The sequence below is a fragment of the Stylophora pistillata genome, chromosome 1, assembly GCF_964205215.1.
Source record: "Stylophora pistillata chromosome 1, jaStyPist1.2, whole genome shotgun sequence".
Lineage (NCBI taxonomy): Eukaryota > Metazoa > Cnidaria > Anthozoa > Scleractinia > Pocilloporidae > Stylophora > Stylophora pistillata.
Window position 1 is genome coordinate 22942067 of NC_142519.1, and position 18461 is coordinate 22960527.

General features: G+C 37.4%; 1 protein-coding gene across 1 annotated transcript; it reads right to left on the bottom strand.

Moving 5' to 3' along the window:
* Nucleotides 1-252: 252 nt before the first annotated feature.
* Nucleotides 253-10321, bottom strand: LOC111326459 (serine/threonine-protein kinase 33). The gene is made up of 14 exons (XM_022930463.2): nt 10165-10321; nt 9116-9370; nt 7006-7110; nt 6705-6785; nt 5931-5988; nt 4935-5011; nt 4211-4298; nt 3819-3894; nt 3555-3667; nt 3163-3248; nt 2830-2901; nt 2070-2174; nt 1755-1835; nt 253-970 (listed from the first exon to the last, which is right to left on the bottom strand). Exons 2-14 carry the CDS (start codon nt 9311-9313, stop codon nt 758-760), a joined length of 1353 nt encoding a protein of 450 aa, XP_022786198.2. The 5' UTR covers nt 9314-9370; nt 10165-10321; the 3' UTR covers nt 253-757.
* Nucleotides 10322-18461: the final 8140 nt, after the last annotated feature.

Below are 18461 nucleotides of genomic sequence, written 5' to 3' on the forward strand. Positions count from 1 at the left end.
GCAAATACACTTGGTTGAATTGTTCCTGCCTATATTATCTTTCTGACGAATACTGAAATGAGCTAAAAAATTTAGTAAATCAAAACAACTTTGTCGCTAAGAAAGACTTAACTAAAATAATCGATGCGTTGAAAAAAACGCGTCTCAAACTTCTGATAAGGAACAAAGAAAACAAAATAGTAACAAAAAATAATGCTGTTTTAGCGATGAAAGAATTAACTCTTGATGTCTGAGAAGTCTGATATGATGCACTATTTTTTGGAACTAAAAGTGATACAAAGATCACTTAGATTTTTATCCAAGATATGGGAAAAATGATCGGCGAAAAGTACCTGACCAACTTTGACTCGAGTAAAATGCATCAAAGCCCTACACTGTTAAATGCCCCCTCCCCTCCCATCAGCCTTGTTCCTTGGTAGCTTCTTGCAGAACACAATTTTTGCTCTACATAATTTTCCCGCGCACAATCTTGCGTAGCAGGAAGTGCCACACACACCTATCTCCTGAGACACCAAACTCCCACTTCAAAGGCCAAATTTCTAGAAAAAGACATTCTAAAAAATAACTGGACATGACCAAGGAGAAAATCGATTTTCGAACAGAGTCAACGGGTCAAATTCCCGGCCTCTGACAACAAAGATTATCTATCTTGATTTGAACAATCAATGTGGAATTTGATTGAAATAGAACAAAAAATTATTTTCTCTATGGATTCTTAAAAAAATAGAGTATCTAATAAATCGTCCTCTTCGTTACATCATCTTTTCTTTTCCGATGTCTTTCTGGTCCGTGGAGTCCCAGGCCCCTTGGTAGCACCTGAGCTTTTTGTGGGCTGCATGTAGCCTGGTACTGACTTGCCACTACCAGAAGGAGAGTCACGCGACCTGGATGGGCTGTGGGCATCTCGTGGGCTGGGTGATGGAGGCCCCATTTGATTGGTCGCGTTTCCTCGACGTGGAGTCTGATTTGACTGTAGATCAACAAATCAGTTACAGTCAATTGAAAGATAAATGTTTCATGCTAGAATATCAAACCTTTTCATTACGCCTCATCAGGTTTAATAGTCGAGAATACCCTTACATTCACCTATCCATGAACAATCACAACAACAACAACGAATGCAGTTGAATGGCTTATAATTCAATTTTTTTCCATCTCACTTGTCAAAGTTTGCAGATTTAGTATAGCATGACTGCACAGGCTACATTATCGGTACTAAAATGTTGTGCAGGGGGGTGTGCCTCCTAACATTTTGGCTTTAGCAGGGACTGCAGCCTCTTCTTGCCCCCACCCCCCCGCTCCACTGTCTATAGCAATGCATCACTCATCGCCAGTTTTTTTTTAATAAGAAGAAATGCAGTGGAAAAGAAATTTTAAGATTGTTTATTTTCTAATGAGTTTCCTATACATGAATTACATAGTATAAGCTGGACAGTAATCACATTTAATTATCATCCAACTATGCTTCGTATAATAATAGATAAAGCGCGAAACGAGAACAAATATCACGCGATATTTGTACTCCAGAAATATCCGCAAAATTCGCCCGCACTGAAATAACAATTTGGCGTGTTGGATAATAGATCTCCTATTTGACGTTTTGTTGTGTAGTATCGCTGAGTATTTTGACTAGTTGTTTCTAATTTGACTCGCCCTAAGGGCTCGTCAAATACGGCACAACTCATAAAAATACTCAGCGATACTACACACCAAAACGTCTAATAAGATATATGTATCATTTGGGTACAACCTACCAATTTCCTGCTACTTGAGGGAACTGACTTTTTCGGTGCAGAGGCACCCTTTGCAGAATTACTCTGTTTTCTGTCATTTTCCTGTAAAATTTCAACATAATCTTTTCAAGCAGAGGTTCAACGACTTGTCAAAGGCTAATATGAAGGTTGTGGCTAGTGATACGATCTGGGAAGGGAAGGAAGGTCGTTCAAGCCTTTTATATCACCTTTTCTTACCTGTCTGTAAGCTATCTGTAAGTATCTGTTTGCAATAAAAATGGGAGAGACTAAAGGCAGATTGTAAATGTTTTCCCACAAGAACTGTCTCAGTCATACCTCTTTGGGACTTTCAAAAGAAGAACCAGGAGATGGCACCAGTCCATCTTCCATTTCACAATTAATATTATTATTGGTCTCTGAACTTTCTTGACTTTCAGAGCCCTGTAAGGATGAAAGACAAGATAAGCTGCTTCTCTCTGATACACACTTTCCTGCCTATTCTAGACAAATACTTTCTCAAAAAACAACATTTGGAAGAAAACTTGTTTTATAAAATATTTAATAACCATTACAAACCAAGTTTAAATTCGGCGCTGCAACTTGCACGCCAAATTATTTCCCATGCAATATTTGGCCCAAAGACAAATGTGTGGGCTAGAAATTGAAGGCTCTATAAGGTTGCAGCATGTCGAAAGCAAAACAGGTAAATTGAAATGTGTGTTCACTTTTTTGTCTGTACTAACAACAGATTATTCAAATTTTCCCACAAAAGTTGAGAATTGCTGGTGTCAAATAATCAGAAATTTTGGCAAATTAAAACAAACAGCTACAAATTTTAATAAGGTGCACAGTGGGGTACGGTGTGCAAAGTTGACCTTTCACAATACACATAGAAAACAACTTTCATGTCCACAGCATGTCACCAATTAAATGGGGAGTCTGTCCAAGTAATTATGCAAACCTTACCAATTCTGTTGGGATCAATGCTAGAAACACAAAATAACCCAAAGTATACGCACAAGTGACAAAGACATTACAGTTGGAAGAACCAAGTTCTTTGAAAACATATACAAACAGTGAACACAAGTGATCTCACCTGTCTGAGCTCTTCCCTGTACATTTTCATTAGTTCAAGAACATTTGATGGTTCTGATGCCTCAGAATCACCCTGAAAGGAATACATAACAATCACGAAAGCGCATGTACTTTGAAGTCTTAAAAGTCATAATTGTTTGTTTTGTTGTTTGGCAAAGTGAGATGTCCACCAGTACGCAGCCAAATATGTAACTGCATCAAAGTGCTTTTCTTCATAATTTTTAAGTCAACAACTGATGACTAAGGCCTTATCAAAGACAAGGGTATTCTGCTAGCTCTTTAATATATAACACAACTTTACAGCTACTGGGAGTAGCAGTTTGTGGTTACTCACAGTAATCCAGGGGTGATTCAAGATTTCTTTTGCTGTCCGTCTGTAAGCTGGATCAACTTTAAGCATTCCAAGAAGGAGGTTTTTTGCTGCAATCAAAAAGTCCCCCAATAAGTGATAACAAACATGTAATACACAAGCAGATACGAAGAGATAACTGATGCACACCAAATAAAAAAATAATTGGAAAGTTGAGAAATAATTTACTACATATCTACAGTGCACCTTTTGGACAGTTCTAACAATAGTTATGTACCAGTCATTACAATTTACATATCTACTGACAAAGTCTTGGAACACTCCATTTACAGTCTGTCTCAAAGGGGCCACTGCTGTTTCTGTTACTAGGATTTCACTCCTGGATTATCCAGTGATTGACATAGTGACTATCTTACCAGATTCATGGCATGTTTCCCAGCATGGATCTGAAAAGTCCACTTCACCTTTCTTTATCAATTCATAAAGCTTTTCTTCAGTTTCTGCCACAAATGGTGGTCTCCCAGTTAGACTTCAAGATAAAAAAGTGAAATATAATTACAAAGTGTATCACCAGGAAATATCCATAGTCCTCTATACTGGGTCTTGCATGCAGTTATGGGGAATTTAGAAAGCCTAAGTTTAACAAACGTTACATCTTGCACAACATTTAAAGAACTTACAGGGTATACATTATAACACCTATACTCCAAATATCACATTGTTGACTATAGCCAAGATCATCTATCACCTCTGGAGCTGAAACAAAAAAAATAATGCAATCACTGTTTTGAAATTATTACAAGCATGGATCATTCATTTCAGTTGGTGTATTCTCTCTACAGTCACAACAAAGAGGAACTGTTTTTCATATTATGACCATCTGTACTTGAATTTTATTTAATGTATAAACTTGTGACATCCAAAACAAATTGTTTTACTTCCAAATAAGAAAGTTTCTATTTCTTGCAATTACCAAATAAAATATTTCATATTTCATTTTAACTATAGCACCAGTACATGAGATTAACTCAAAACTACAACTTACATGAAATGAAAACAAAATAATGCATACCCATGTAAATTGGAGTGCCACAAACACTTTGCATCATTGAATCACTTCCAACACCACCTTTCACAAATGAAAGGCCAAAATCAGTAAGCTGCAAAAAGAAAAGAAAAGAAACAAACAATGAGATTACAATATAAAAAAAATCCAAACGCTATACAATGTTAATTTCAAACCAAGGTTTGTAATACTACATCAGCAGTAGAGTGGTTTAAATTACAAACCGCACAATCTATGTTGAGTTCCAAAAATTCCCCCCACAGAAGACCTACTGTACCACAGAAGGTAGGTCAACATGGTGAAACAATTATAAAAGTCTGGTTTGTCCCCTTCTCCAGGTTAATCCTTCAAGACTTAATTCAACTACCAAGCTACCATAATTCAAGTCTTGACCATGCACCATTTAACTAATAGGAAAAACTAGGGGAAAATGTAGCCTAAAAACAGTTCAGTAGCCAGTTTGGGTAAAGACATTATCATTGGCTGAGTCTTGCATTTACAGACAAGGACACCGAATTGTCAATCAGGATTTCTGTTAAGAAATGTAGTAACAGAGAAAAAGTTTAAGGTAAAGAGAATTCTTTAGGTCTGAACGAAACACAGCTTAGGCCATTTAACTCTGGCTGGAGGATTCTAGATAATGGCTGGAGAATTATTTAATCTCTTAGGGCTAACAGACACCCCTGATCAATTGTAGATACACTTTTAACTTCAGTGTTTTTCATCCTACCTTGATATTTAACAGCTCATTACCCACAGGTTGACTAAGAAGAATATTTTCCAGTTTTAAATCTCGATGTACAATGTCTTCAAAAAGAAAAACACAACCAAACAAATTAATCATTCCATATAAACAACAGACCTATCTCATTGATCTACATTTTATTTAATTCTCTTTCTACTTCATTTTTAAGTCTTCCTGTCTGAATGTCTTGGGAGTACAAGTAAGCTTCCTTGCTTATCAATTAGAATAACTCAGTTTATTACATCACTTGCAGCGCCCATGGGAAAGATGAAGCAAATCCTGTGTTCTGATTGGCTACCTGAGCAGACAAGATGGGCCCATCTTGCCTGCTCGAGATTGTCTGCATTGATCCCACGCATAAAAAAATAGAATCACAGCTACGTTCTTAATTCTTGGACAATTTCAGTGATCGAAATGCAAAAAGTGGCAGAAGATAGTCAACACAAAGAAAACAGAAACGACTCTTGTGAGCTTGTTGTGCTGCAAACACAGTTGGCTAATTCTTTCCTGGCTCTCGAAGTAAACAAGTCATTCTTTATTCTTAATAAAGCAAAATCTTTTAGCAATATAATAAATCCTTTAGTAACTAAGCTTGTTCGGTCAAGATGGCTGGATATTAGCCTCGTTCTTTTTTCACATTTTTATGGACCTCAACTTCGTCTCATTCCATAAAAATGCAAAAAAAGAACTCAGCCAATATCCAGCCACCTTGACCTCACGCTTGGTTAATAACACATAATTATGTATTTACTCCAGTCTCATAAACAAACAAAACAAACACTCAAAGCAATTAGGACATTACTAAATTCTCAAAACTACACAATGTATTTCTGTATACCCTGTATGATACAAGTCATTCGTCATGTGACTACTAGTATAGAAGTCTTTAAAATATTCTGGATGTGTTAATAAAATGACAGAAGTTAAACTCATTATGACAATTGAAATCTCATTATGTAGGCCTCTTGTTTCTTCACTTACCACAGTCATGGAGATACGCCACAGCATGAGCAAGCTGGTTTATCACTGTCCATGTTTCCTGAAAATTGATAAATACCTGTTAAATGGTTTTAAATAACAATTTTAAAACTGCTCTAATTGTCTGAATTGTTTCCCTGTGTATTACAGTCATTCAGGTGACCTTGTAAGATAAAAAGGATATTCAAAATAAAAAACTCAGTTCTAAAAATCTGTTAAGGTCATTCAGTGCTTTCAATAAGATTTGAAATAGGTGGCTACCTTGGTACAACACCCATTGGAAAGCAACTTGATTGCAACTTAGCGTGGTGACTGTGACTTGAGCGCGGTGAAATAGACCCAGCGACTCACAACAGAATACCCGCCGGAGCTCCTGCGGGTGCCGGGTCTTATTGAAAGCACTGGTCATTCTGTAGTATTGCAATGCACACCCTTGTTGCGCATGACTCACACAAAACTATAGAGCACACATTAAAAAATGGCATCTTTTTCTCGGTGGTCAGAGCTCACCAGATGGGTAAATCATCAATTTTCTTGCAAACAAGTACTGTGAGCAATGACACTGTCCGTAAAAAATATAAACCAATTCTCTGAGTGGGAAAAAACACATTTTCAGAAACATGCATTCTGGCAAGTACTTGTAAAAAATATAAGTGTCATGACAATTCAAGACTTGTATAGCTATCTAAAAGGTATTGCTACTCCTAAATGAGCACAGAGGCTCCCTTGTTTTGTTTCAAAATTAATGCTCAAGAGTATACAAAATATATTTCATACCTTTTCTGTAAGCCGGGTCTTTTTCTCTAGAAGTTTTTGTACACCACCGGCATCACACAATTCCATCACCAAATACATGCGCTGAAACAAAAACAGACATATTGGCAATCCTATCTATCAAATGATGATGACCTGACATGAACACCATTAATTCAACAGATGCACTGAAAGAATATAATAGTGAAACAAATTGAAATACTGAGGTCTGCTGTGACCTCACACTTGCCCAGGTAATTAGTCATTTTCTTTTTTTCTAGAAACAACATATTGCAAAAAATAAGCCAAGGCTAAGGTTACTAACCTTTGATGTTTCGTATATTTCTTCTAAATGAACCAAATGCTTATGATCAATTTTTTTCATAATGAGAACTTCTCTTTCCAAAAGTTTTACAGCAGAAGTACCAGCCTATTGTGGAAAACAAATACTGTTGATTATCACTACCCTAACCAAGTCCAAAGACTGCACAAATAGGCCATAACCATACAGTGTAATCAAACAGGAACAAGCCAGTCAACCCTTCAACCTTAAACAGTGACTAGTATCTAATATCTCCAAACAGTATCACTACTGGTTAAACACTATGGTTAATGAGATGGTAACTAACTAAAGAAGCTCTTGATTATTACCATAGGAAATGTATACTAACAATATGGAGAATACGTATACTGAATGTAAAGGTTTATGCATGCACTGCTAAAGGGGTATCATTATAGGTGGTCTCTTTTTTTTTTAATTTGGGCATGAGAAACTGCCCTCTATGTCAAAGGTTGGTGTACGTATTGATCTGACCAATGTATTTTACTCTTAGAACTGCCATGTTCTGATAAATATCCTCAAAAATGCAAAATAATTGAAAAGGCAATTCAAGACATTTCTGTTTTCAGAAGGATGAAAAAGAACCAACAACTTTAAATTTAGCAACCTTCATGCAACAAAAATGAAACAATTGAAATCAGCATACAAGATCAGATTATGGATGCCCACTATTAGTTATTTCTGATTTGCACTTGTCTTATTATCTCACTCCCAACACGTCTTAAAATTTATTCTAAATCCTGTATCCAACCAAACCTACAGCCGACTTTCAACAGGCACTACAACTATTGTTCTATGTGTCTGTAAAGCATATATTGAGAAGAAGGTGGCAAAGGGTTTTACATGTGACATATGCAAGGCTTGACACTAACAGTAGCCAACTAGCCACAGACTAGTAGAAATTCAGTTTTGGCAGTGGTTTTCAATTTCCACAAGCCAGTTTGGCCACTAAACAAACTGAAATTATTGTAACATTACTAGCCATTTAGCTAGTAAGTTGAAAAGTTAAGTGTCGAGCCCTGACATGATAAAATTAGTCATTAGGCCCAAAATTAATATGTGATGCATGAATTTTACAGAAAAGGAAGGTAAAGTGAGATTTGAAGTTTTTCCCTCTTAAATTCATGATATATGAAGAACTGTTTAAAGTGCCCATGACTTGTAAATTGTTCCAAAATTCATGCATGAAACAGGATCAGAACCCTTATTTTGCTATTCTCTAAGGGGATTCATATTGGTCAAGGCATATCACCTATAAAGCATGTTTAATGATATTTGTCTGACCAACTTTCAAAGTTTTGAGGCCGCTTGTATAAAGGCAACTCCAAATACAAGATGTGCTTTTTGCACACAATCTCTAATAGTAGAATATCAGTACTATGACTAAGGTTTTGAGGTTGGACTATAATACATGTAAACAACGTTTCAAAACAGAATTGTATACTCTAAGTTGGAATATTGAAATGAGACATATTTTTAGATCTCACAGAGGGGTGGTGTTTTCACACAAGTCATAAATATATCCACTCAGTTGGGGACCATTGGAAAACAATTCCTGAAAATTCTAGAAAGGGTGTGCAAATAACTGGTTTTTTTTAGTAAGTAAATCAGGCTTGTAAAGAGCATGTGAAATGACTGTAAACGATTTTTCTCGAACAACATTGGTTTGCATTCAAAATTCAATTTTTCACGAAGAAAAAAAAACGACAAAAAAAATCTCGGGCATGGTTTGACTCCAATTTTGTTTTAAATGAAAAGGATAAACTTCCCACCTCTGTAGGAGCAGATAAAAGTGCTAAACAACTAAACAATTGGTTACAGTGTAAAAGAAATAACTTGATTAAAATCCAGGATACAAACAGTTTGCTTAGCGATACACTAAATGATGAAGCCAGAAAGATATTTACAACCAAGGAAACTTTACAATTCACCTCTGACCTTTATCTAAATCAGCTGGTTTTACTTTAAGATTTTTAATCTGCATCACGAATTATGAACAACCGGAAACTAAACAAAACCATTAACATAATATCGGAGGAACTGTATTCATTTTGCACTTGGATTGAGGGCGATAAAACGTGTCAATGTGCCATACCTTTTCCTTGTTCACAGCTTTAATGGCCCATCTACTGCCCGTTGCTTTGTTTGTCGCTTCTTTGACAACTCCAAAACTCCCTCTTCCAAGCACTTCTCCAAATTCGTAAATGTCTTCTATCTGCCTTTCGTCCTCAATTCGTGTATGTGGGATAGTCCTGTTACTGGCAGAGCCGTCTTTTCGAGAATACTGAGACATAATCCTCGTTAGATCAATAGGATTCCACAATTACTTCATCGTGACACGTATTTTTACCTGCGGATTACGGAAAGGAAATCATTTAGTAATTAATTCACCAGAGGAAAATTATATAGAGTCAAATTGGAGTTTATTTCAAATGCATAATTAACTTTACAAGGATGAATGTTGATATGCGAGCGCTCTTACTTCAAGCTGTGAAAAACTATTCAATATCGAGTCTCGCACAATTTAAAATAGCTAGCGACAAGAGCACCTCAATAAACGTATTTCTCAGGCTGCCAAGACTTCACATTCAATGTTTTCAGAAGAGATTACGAGCGGCTAATGAGTTGCTTCAATAAGTGGAAATTTACAACTGGTAATATCGCCGACTTCAGCATAAGATTTACGCGACTCAATGGGTGACAAAAACTCTCCAGCCTCCAGAGCCCATAAAACAAAATCTGCTACGATATTTCAAGTGGATAATCAAGAGAGCTATATTGCTTAAGCCGAGGAATGTAGTTTCTGTTAGTTTACACAATATCAGCCGAGGTCATGTCACAGAAAGCACTTGTGAAAGAGTTTGATTGAGCGAACTAATGGCCGCACCGGGATAAAAAGTCAATGCAAAGGAAGGGAAGAAGAATCTGTCTAAATTATCGACGCTGTTCCAACCCTCCAATTAAGGAAACCAGCACTCGCCTTTGCTCGTTAGAGGTTTTGTGCAAAAAGTACAATATATGAGACAAAATAAGTCAGAGACGCTGCTATAATCGGCTCGCACTAAATAAATGAGACTGCAGATGTCGAGTGTTGAATATCTTAAAAACTTTACCGAATAAGATTGCCGTCGTGATTGTACCTACCTTGAAAAAGTTCCGACTTCGTGGAGAAAAGAAAACTGGTGTGTTTCATTTTCCCTACCTCTCCTGAAGTTTTCTCCATAAAAGTTTCTGTAAACCTGGAAATAAATTCATAGAGAAGCCCTCAAACTTTAGTAAACTTTGACAGAAGGCAAATGAGGGGCATTGGCGAAGAGTCCTGGTACCAAGTTTGGCCGCTAAGCATCAGTCCTAGCCCGAGACCACTTCTAAGTCAAATAAGGAAAAAGGAGATCTCTTCGAAAGCTGATAAAGGATTCCTGTAATCATCTCTCGGTATTTCGATTCATTTTCTCGCATTGATGTATATGTAACCCGCAACGAGCTGGTAGATTTTCAGCAAGTTTCTGAAGCATACCAAGAAATAACCTAAATTTAACAGGAATTTTACTATGATAATAAACAAAATAAATGAAAATCGAACAAAGAGGCTACAAGGACGTACCTGACATCTAGGATACAAAACGAAAACTTGTCAATATACCGACATAAAGTCACTCTTGGGAAACAAAATCAAAAGCCTTATTATTACACGATGTTGATTTTAACAGAGCTTCGACTTTCAGTTAACATTATTTAGTGCATTAGAAATCATTCATGCACTGTCATTAGACATTTTCTTCCCGTCCTGCCTACTCATTTATCGTCAGAAGGTATCGTTCACAGTCATTAGACATCTTCTTCCTTCCTGCCCACTAAGCATCGGTTACCGTCATTAAACATCATTCACAGTCAGTTAGTTAAACATTTGCCAGTAACATCATTCACCCTTAATACATATTCCTTACCGTCTCTAGGCAACGTTTATCATCATCACCGATCACTCAGTAAAATCATTAGACGAACAAGGGTTCCTGTCCACGGTCATTAGACACTACTTTCCCTCCAGGACAAAAACAAGTTCGCCCCAACCTTCTCCAGTTCGCCCCCAAATCTTAAAACTCGTTTCGCTTCCACAAAACACTTTCCTTCTCTGTCGAAATCACAACTGTATGTTTCGGCAGGAGCCCATCACCTACTGTTTTCGGTGGATATTGAATTTTTTCCCCTAGTCAAACCCTTGACTACGAAAGCACACTAAGTCGGTATGGAACAGCAAGCCCAACGATACACGAGTGTGAAATTAAAACTACTAAGTACGTACATTTCTGATTTCCCAAGAATATTTTTTTAGCTCCGAAAGATTAAGTTTATCCGAATGAGTACTTCTTGAAATTTGGTGCAAAAATAGGGTCAAACCTCTTACGTAAAGACTGAAATAATGTAACGGCTTTGTATACTTATGCTGGAATCGTCCTTCAGTTTATAGCACGGCTAAAAAATTACATCTAGATCGAACTCTGCTGTGGTTTCGCCGTAAATTGCATGCTGAATGCTGATCAAAATACATGAATTAGCAACTAAACCGATAGAAGTCCAGGTGTCCTAAGTTTTACAGCTCCACCCTAGGTGGGGTAGGGGTCGGTGATCCTGCATGGGTCAAGTTAAGTTACTTCCTCATCTTCCCACGACTTGGTCTTTTTGCAAAGAGGCATGGTTTAAACTTGTCTGAAATAAGTCAACCAACAAAATTCAGTCATGAGGCATTTCAGGAGGCAGCATATGTACTAAAATAACCATTTCTGAGTTCCAAGAATCCTCGCCTTCAAACCAAGGTTAGCCCTAGATGAATAAAGGAGGTAGGTTTCTAAAGAAACTGTGGTGCTGCGTCGGTAGGGGGTACGTCTAACAAGGTAATTTGGTAATATCAACTAAGTTAAAATTGTAAATTGGCCACCATAAGGGCAAACGCTCGAAACATCAGCTTTTTAACTCTTTACGGTGGCCAATTTACAATTTCAACATGAGTGATATTACCAAATTACCTTGTTAGTCCTATATGATTTGTTGTGAAGGTGAGTTTTTTCGTTTTAGAATAAAAAATAATTATAATATCAAGGGCTTTGCACTCAACGTCGTTTTAGAAGAGATAATTTTTTTTATCCTAGAAGTTGCATAGTTCTTGGAGTTCTTTCTCTTTTCTTTTATTCTATTTTCTTTTTCTTTTTTTTTTTGGCATCTATCGTGACTTAAGCCCATGCACATGAACTCAAGTCGGGGCACTTTGTTGCCGATTTCTTAACTTCTATTGTCAAAGGTAATTAAGTGTTATAATTTCATTTTACAAACTTAATTAGGAAAACTTTTAATATTGGCCCGTAACAATATTGGCCTTTTGAATTTCTCTGACTCTGAAGTTCGAGTAATGCTACTTGAATAATTTTAACTTCGAAAAGAAATATTTAGTCAAAATGTTGCAGAGCTTTTGATAAGCAGCACGACGATATACATAAGGAGTGAAAGGTCATTGCCATGGCAAAGTCAGAAGACAGAAGAGGAATTTTAATTACTAATTTTAATTTTAACTTCTTGAAAGTAGTGACATTGTTTACCTTTTAAGTCCCCAGATTGTAACCTTGTACCTAAGTAAGACAAAATGTCACTGGGCAATAAAACATTCATAAGCATGTGCGTTAAAATTTAACAGCCGAGATGAATTACTTTCGTCAGTATCAATCTTCGTGGCAAGTTTTTGAATGACAAGGCACCAGCGCTTGTCTCCTTCGCAGCTGCTCTTTAGGATCTCATAATACGCCGCAAGAGTAGGCAGCGTTGTTTGACTTCCCAAGGAACATGTCACTGCGAAGGAGATTACTCGAGCGCACACTACCTCAAACAACCAGCTAGGAGTCAGAGACTCATGGATTCGCTCCACCAAGATTTACAGATAGCGCTTCTTTAGTACGTCTTTGCTTTTAGATAGAATAGCCAAGGACAACTTGCTATAATTCCCTTCATTTTGCTTGTTATCATAAACTATGAACCTGTTCTGTCTCCACTTTCCCTGAGTCTTACATCCTAATTCCTGGGTAGGGCATGGCAATAATACGCGCCTATCTAAGCTCGTGGAATGAAGTCAGTCAATATAAGTGGAATAACTCATTTGGCCTTTGACAGATATAGTCAGAATTTCATCAATCTTTCTGCCGGATTTTTTGACGCAGATTATGATAATTATAGAGGGTAAAATGATAACACTAGCAGTTTCTAAGACGCAGTTGCAAGGAAATGGTAAACCAACGTAAAAAGGAACACGTCACCGCCGTCACTAAAAAGTGCAAACTCAACATAATTTTATTAGAAATTCTGTAAACGGAAAACTAGAACAGCTTACGACCGAAAAAGAACAAAAAATTCTTCAAAACAAGCACACAAAGGTAACAGAATGGCGAAAGCGTTTTTGAGTAAAATTAACCATTAGTTGCTAAATTCTTTTTTCATACTGAAGATATGAGAGATTAAATGCTTGTCCTTTTTTTAAGTAATGTGGTGATTGGTCGCTGAAGTCACCAAAGGGATACTTCGATAGATGCGATGAGTATTCCATTGGGAACTTACTTAGGTGCGGTTACTGAGGTGTAAACTAGATGGAGCCTTGAGAACTTTCAGCATTGCGATACCAGTGAGTTTACATTTCTCAGCCGTCCGTTGATACACTGGTATTGGCGGTCATCCTTTGGCCCTATAATGCCTCTACTTTCCCCTGCAGGATGATATTGACGTCTTAATTTTCTCGAACATCCTCGGAATCAGTAAAAACAAAATGAAAGTTTCGTATATGTGCACGATCCTTCGCAGTAAAGCACTATTTAAGCAATAGTGAAAATCAGACCTGAAAAAAATTCAGGCCTGTACGGGATTCGAACCACTGACCTCTGCGATACTAGTGCAGCGCTCTACCAATTGAGCTAACAAGCCAACTGGGAGCAGGCCATCAAATTAATTCGACATAAACCCGTAGATGATAAATCAAACAACAAACATATGAAATACATATATATGAACTGCGGTTATGAACGTTTCATAACCGCAGTTGAATTAATTTGATGGCCTGCTCCCAGTTGGCTTGTTAGCTCAATTGGTAGAGCGCTGCACTGGAGCATGATACTGGAAGCTCAAATTCTCTGAAGCGATATCGTAAAGGTGCTCCGGCCCATCTGCACACAGAGGTTAGGGACTCTAAAGGACTAAAATGAAAGAAGTTCTGAAGTGCTCTGCGTGTGCCACTTTTGACGGATCGGTACGTCTATTTGATCAAAGCAAGGGAAAACGTTTCCTTCCATTTGTATGGAACGTCAATTGTCTCCTCTAACCTGACTTTTAAGAAGGCGTCTCCTAAATAAGGGGTTTGGGAGAGGCTCTGCTTTTTCCTTTTTTGATGTCACGCGTGCTTGAACTCCACAGGAGTAGAGTTAAAAATATTACACTTCGTTTTTGCAAAGCTAAATAGTCATGATAATTTTTTGGACATCAGCATAGAAAAAAAACTGACAAACAAATAAAATAAAAACAATAAAATTCAGTACAATACAACGTAATGTAATGCAAAATTAAATACAACACCAGAATTATATAGTAACGCCAGAAGGGCTCAAATGGCAAGTTTCACTAGTCATTGAAGCCTTATCGAAACCCAGGGAAGATGAAAATAATGAAAAAAATTACATGTAAACTTTTTCTGGCAATTGATGTCGGTTTTCGGAAAAAGAGTTCATTCTTCTCTTGTGTGGAAGTTAAAAGGGTGTGAAAAGAACCGGTAAATATAATTATAATGATTTATTATAGTCCTGTATGTATTATACTCCTGTATGTATCTTTTATAAAGTAGTATATCATTGTAAAATATTATGCAATTCAGCCCCTCGGCTTGGAACTTAGAACTTATACTCCCAAGTAGCTAGGCTAACGCTGGGAGATGTAATATTTGTTTTTAAACTATTAAACTAAACTATTAAACTAAACTAAACTAAATAGATAATGTTCAAACCAAAGTGACAATTTATGACGTGACAATGATAATTTATGACAAAGTGACAATTTATGATGTGTGACGGCTGACGTAAAATAAGCCAATCAACCAGGAGTATCAGAAGACCTGAGCTCAAAAGAAGACAAGGTATTCTCTTCAAATCTTTCCATCCCGACGACAACGCGCGAGACTAGATGGAAAAGGCGGGGCCAGGCTCAGGCCTCTATAGATTATGCTAGTAAAAGTAGCATATTATGCTAGTAGCATTTCTTTTTTTTGGCGAAATTATGCTAAAATTATGCTCTTTTTTCCAAAGTATGCCCCTTTTTTTAAAATTATGCTCTTTGAAAAAATTGCAAATAAGTCCAAAAAATACATTTTTTAATTAGAAACCGTTGGTCTACAAGAAAGAAACACAACAAATCCACAATGAAATTCAAATAAACATGTGGTTCATGTTAACATGCACATTAGTAGACTATACATGGCCTACAATGTGACTTCCGGTTCCGGAGCACCCCAGACCCGGGCTCAGACCGTTTCAGACGCCGCTAAGTGATTCATAGTGAACTACAAATGCTACTACTTGAACTAAAACTTAAAACATCGAATAACGTCGCCAAGTGCTTGGGAGAAGAGATGAACAATGATCAAATTGTAGCATCAAAAATGATCATAATTATCAAAATATGCGAATTATGCTTGCATTGCTACTTGGCAGAAATTATGCCAGTTTGCTCAAATTATGGCAAAAATTATGCTAGCATAATCTATAAAGGCCTAGCCGGGGTTCGGGGTCCCGGGGTGTGGAAAGCAGGGGGGTGTAGAAAACACGGAGTCTGGTGGAAAATGCGGGATCTAACGCGGAGTACCATTTTCCTCACTAGAGTGAGAAGCCAAAATTTTGTAAGCTTAAGCTTCGATGAAAATCAACTCCCCCAAAGATAGCATTTCGGCAGACAGCCAAAAGCAAAAACGTATTAGAAAAGAGCATTTTCTTGACTTTTTCACCTTCAAAATTAAATTTTCTTGGAAGATCAATTTTGCACTTGTATCGCAGAGGTCAGTGGTTCGAGTCCCGTACAGGCCTGATTTTTTTCAGGTCTGATTTTCGCTATTGCATAAATAGCGCTATCTACTGCGAGGATCGTGCATCATACGTATCTAATACCGCAGTTCAAAATATATGAACTTCATATATTTATTCTATCTCATCAATTTTACGGCACTTGCAATATTTACAATCTCCACCTCACGTTGGCGTAAGTTTTTTTTTCTCACAAAATGTTCAATTTGTATTTTTGATCGAGAAACGCGTTTCAGGCCGAGATGCTGAGTTGACTTTAATTTATTTTGTACCTCATGGTATGCTTTGGTATGAAAGGAAAATACACTTGCTCACCCACGCACTCCATTTCCTGATCTGTTAGAATTAGACAACTACTTCATGCTTTAAACTTGGATTAAACCGATCATCCCCAGCCTCCCTTACCAGGTTTGTTTCTGTCCCTAAAGTCATGCTACTTTCTTCTGTTCGAATATCTAAGGGTGGCACGAACAACACCGAAATTTCGCCTTAGTACGTCGAGTTATCCACATAATTCAAAATGTCGTCTGGTCGTAGGAGAATTACTCAAGTTGATCTAGGAGAACTTCAAAGTATTTAAATCGACGCATTTTCAGCTACGCTAGGGTAGTTCACACGAGTATTTTCTTGTATCATTAGCATAGCGCGATACCTGCACGAGACCCGTTCGTCGCAGGCACCTTATACTACAGGTCTCATCGAACTGCCTAGCAGGCTGCGGGGCAAGGGTAGATAGAAGCACATCAAGACTGCTTAGCCCGCGCAATGCAAGTACAAGCGCAAATGCAACTTGCTTTTACGTTCGTTTCTGTTGGTATCTTTGTTCTCCACAGAATTTTATTGGGGTAGACCTATTGATCAGAATGAGTAATCCGTTATGTTCTATCCTTTGAATAAACAGCATCATCACCCCACAAACAGATGAAGCAAGGTGAAAAGGCGAAGGGGGAGGGGGAGGGTCTTTTGACTCCTTAGCGGCTGGATCGTCAAAAAGGATCTCTGCTGAGGGTGAGTGAGATCACTCAAAACAAAAATGAATAATGATAAAACAATTATAGAAGACAAAAACAAAAGCCACACGATCTTCTTGATAATTACATTTTATTAAGGAAATATTCTCTACACTAATACTAAAACCTCACTCTTGAATTAATTTTAAAATTTACGTGTGCCTGTAAAGTGGTTTTCTGTAAAGTTCACAAAATTACCTAGAAACGCGCTATCCGCTTCTCCTAGCTTTTTACGTGGCAGTCACATACCTCACAAATACAGTGCAGTATATCTGTAGGCAGCTCCAACCTGGCACTTTTCTCAACATCAAAGTTCATCTCCTAGACTTTCTTCCCACGCTCTCTCTTCCTTACTCGCGTACCTCTTCTCGCTTACGCCATTTGTTCAGTCTAGTCCTTCCTAAACACTATAATTTTGTCGTGTATCATGATGTGAAAAACCCAATTATGTCAATTAGAGAACTCATTCACTTGCGATTTGCCTGTGTTTCATTCACGTCACCATTCACCTTCATCCTTTAAAACTAAGTCAACTTAATTTGTTACGAACGTCAATATCATTCTTAACTACCGCGTATACCATGCGTTAACTTTACCTAAAATATATCCAAAAGATTATATGGGTGTTGCTAGAATCATTTATGAAATTCTAACCTAAAGTGGTCTGTTTGATGAGAGCTACTTGGGTTGCAATACAACGCAGCGAAGGGATCAATACGTCGCACAAAAAAAAAAAGATGGATACGTTGTGTAACAACCCGAAGAATGAACACTCTGTCGCTATCACGTGACCTCAAGTCAGCCCATGCGGTTGTAAATCCTCTTTCGTCTGAGGACACAAATATGGCCGCTTGTCACGTGAATGAAAACGTTCTTTGAATAATGAGTTAACATTTTCACTCCACAGACCCATAAAGATGCTAGTGAACACAGTATCAAATATATGTGTTGTAAAAAATATTTAGTCCAATTCTTTGATACTAAATGAAGCTGAAGAAGCATCCCGCGTTTCGTTAATGAAAATATGTGCAACATCGCATTCTTGTGTATTAAATTCACTCCTACTTACTTTTAGATGAACTCGTATCAGAATATCCTACGTACAGCTGACATTTTCAGCGAGCTGTTTCAAAAAAAAAAAGGACGCATTTAAGAGCTTTGGAGGGGCAATATTTCGGTAATAGACTGGCTATGGGCCGCTTGAGATTTGTTCAGTTGAAAAGACCAGTAAACTTTTTTTCCCAAAAGAATCAGATCATTTTCTCATTATCATAAGTGTTAGCTGGGCATGAGGTAGCCAAACACGGAGACCAGTTTGGAGGAGGGGCCCTACATC

Excerpts from the sequence above, each read along its gene's own strand:
- LOC111326459 (XM_022930463.2), bottom strand. The coding sequence starts at position 9,313 with ATGTCTCAGTATTCTCGAAAAGACGGCTCTGCCAGTAACAGGACTATC. Across the intron at positions 7,111-9,115 it reads AAGCTGTGAACAAGGAAAAG|GCTGGTACTTCTGCTGTAAA; the intron begins GTATGGCACATT and ends TTTCCACAATAG. Across the intron at positions 2,902-3,162 it reads TGAATCACCCCTGGATTACT|GGTGATTCTGAGGCATCAGA; the intron begins GTGAGTAACCAC and ends TATTCCTTTCAG.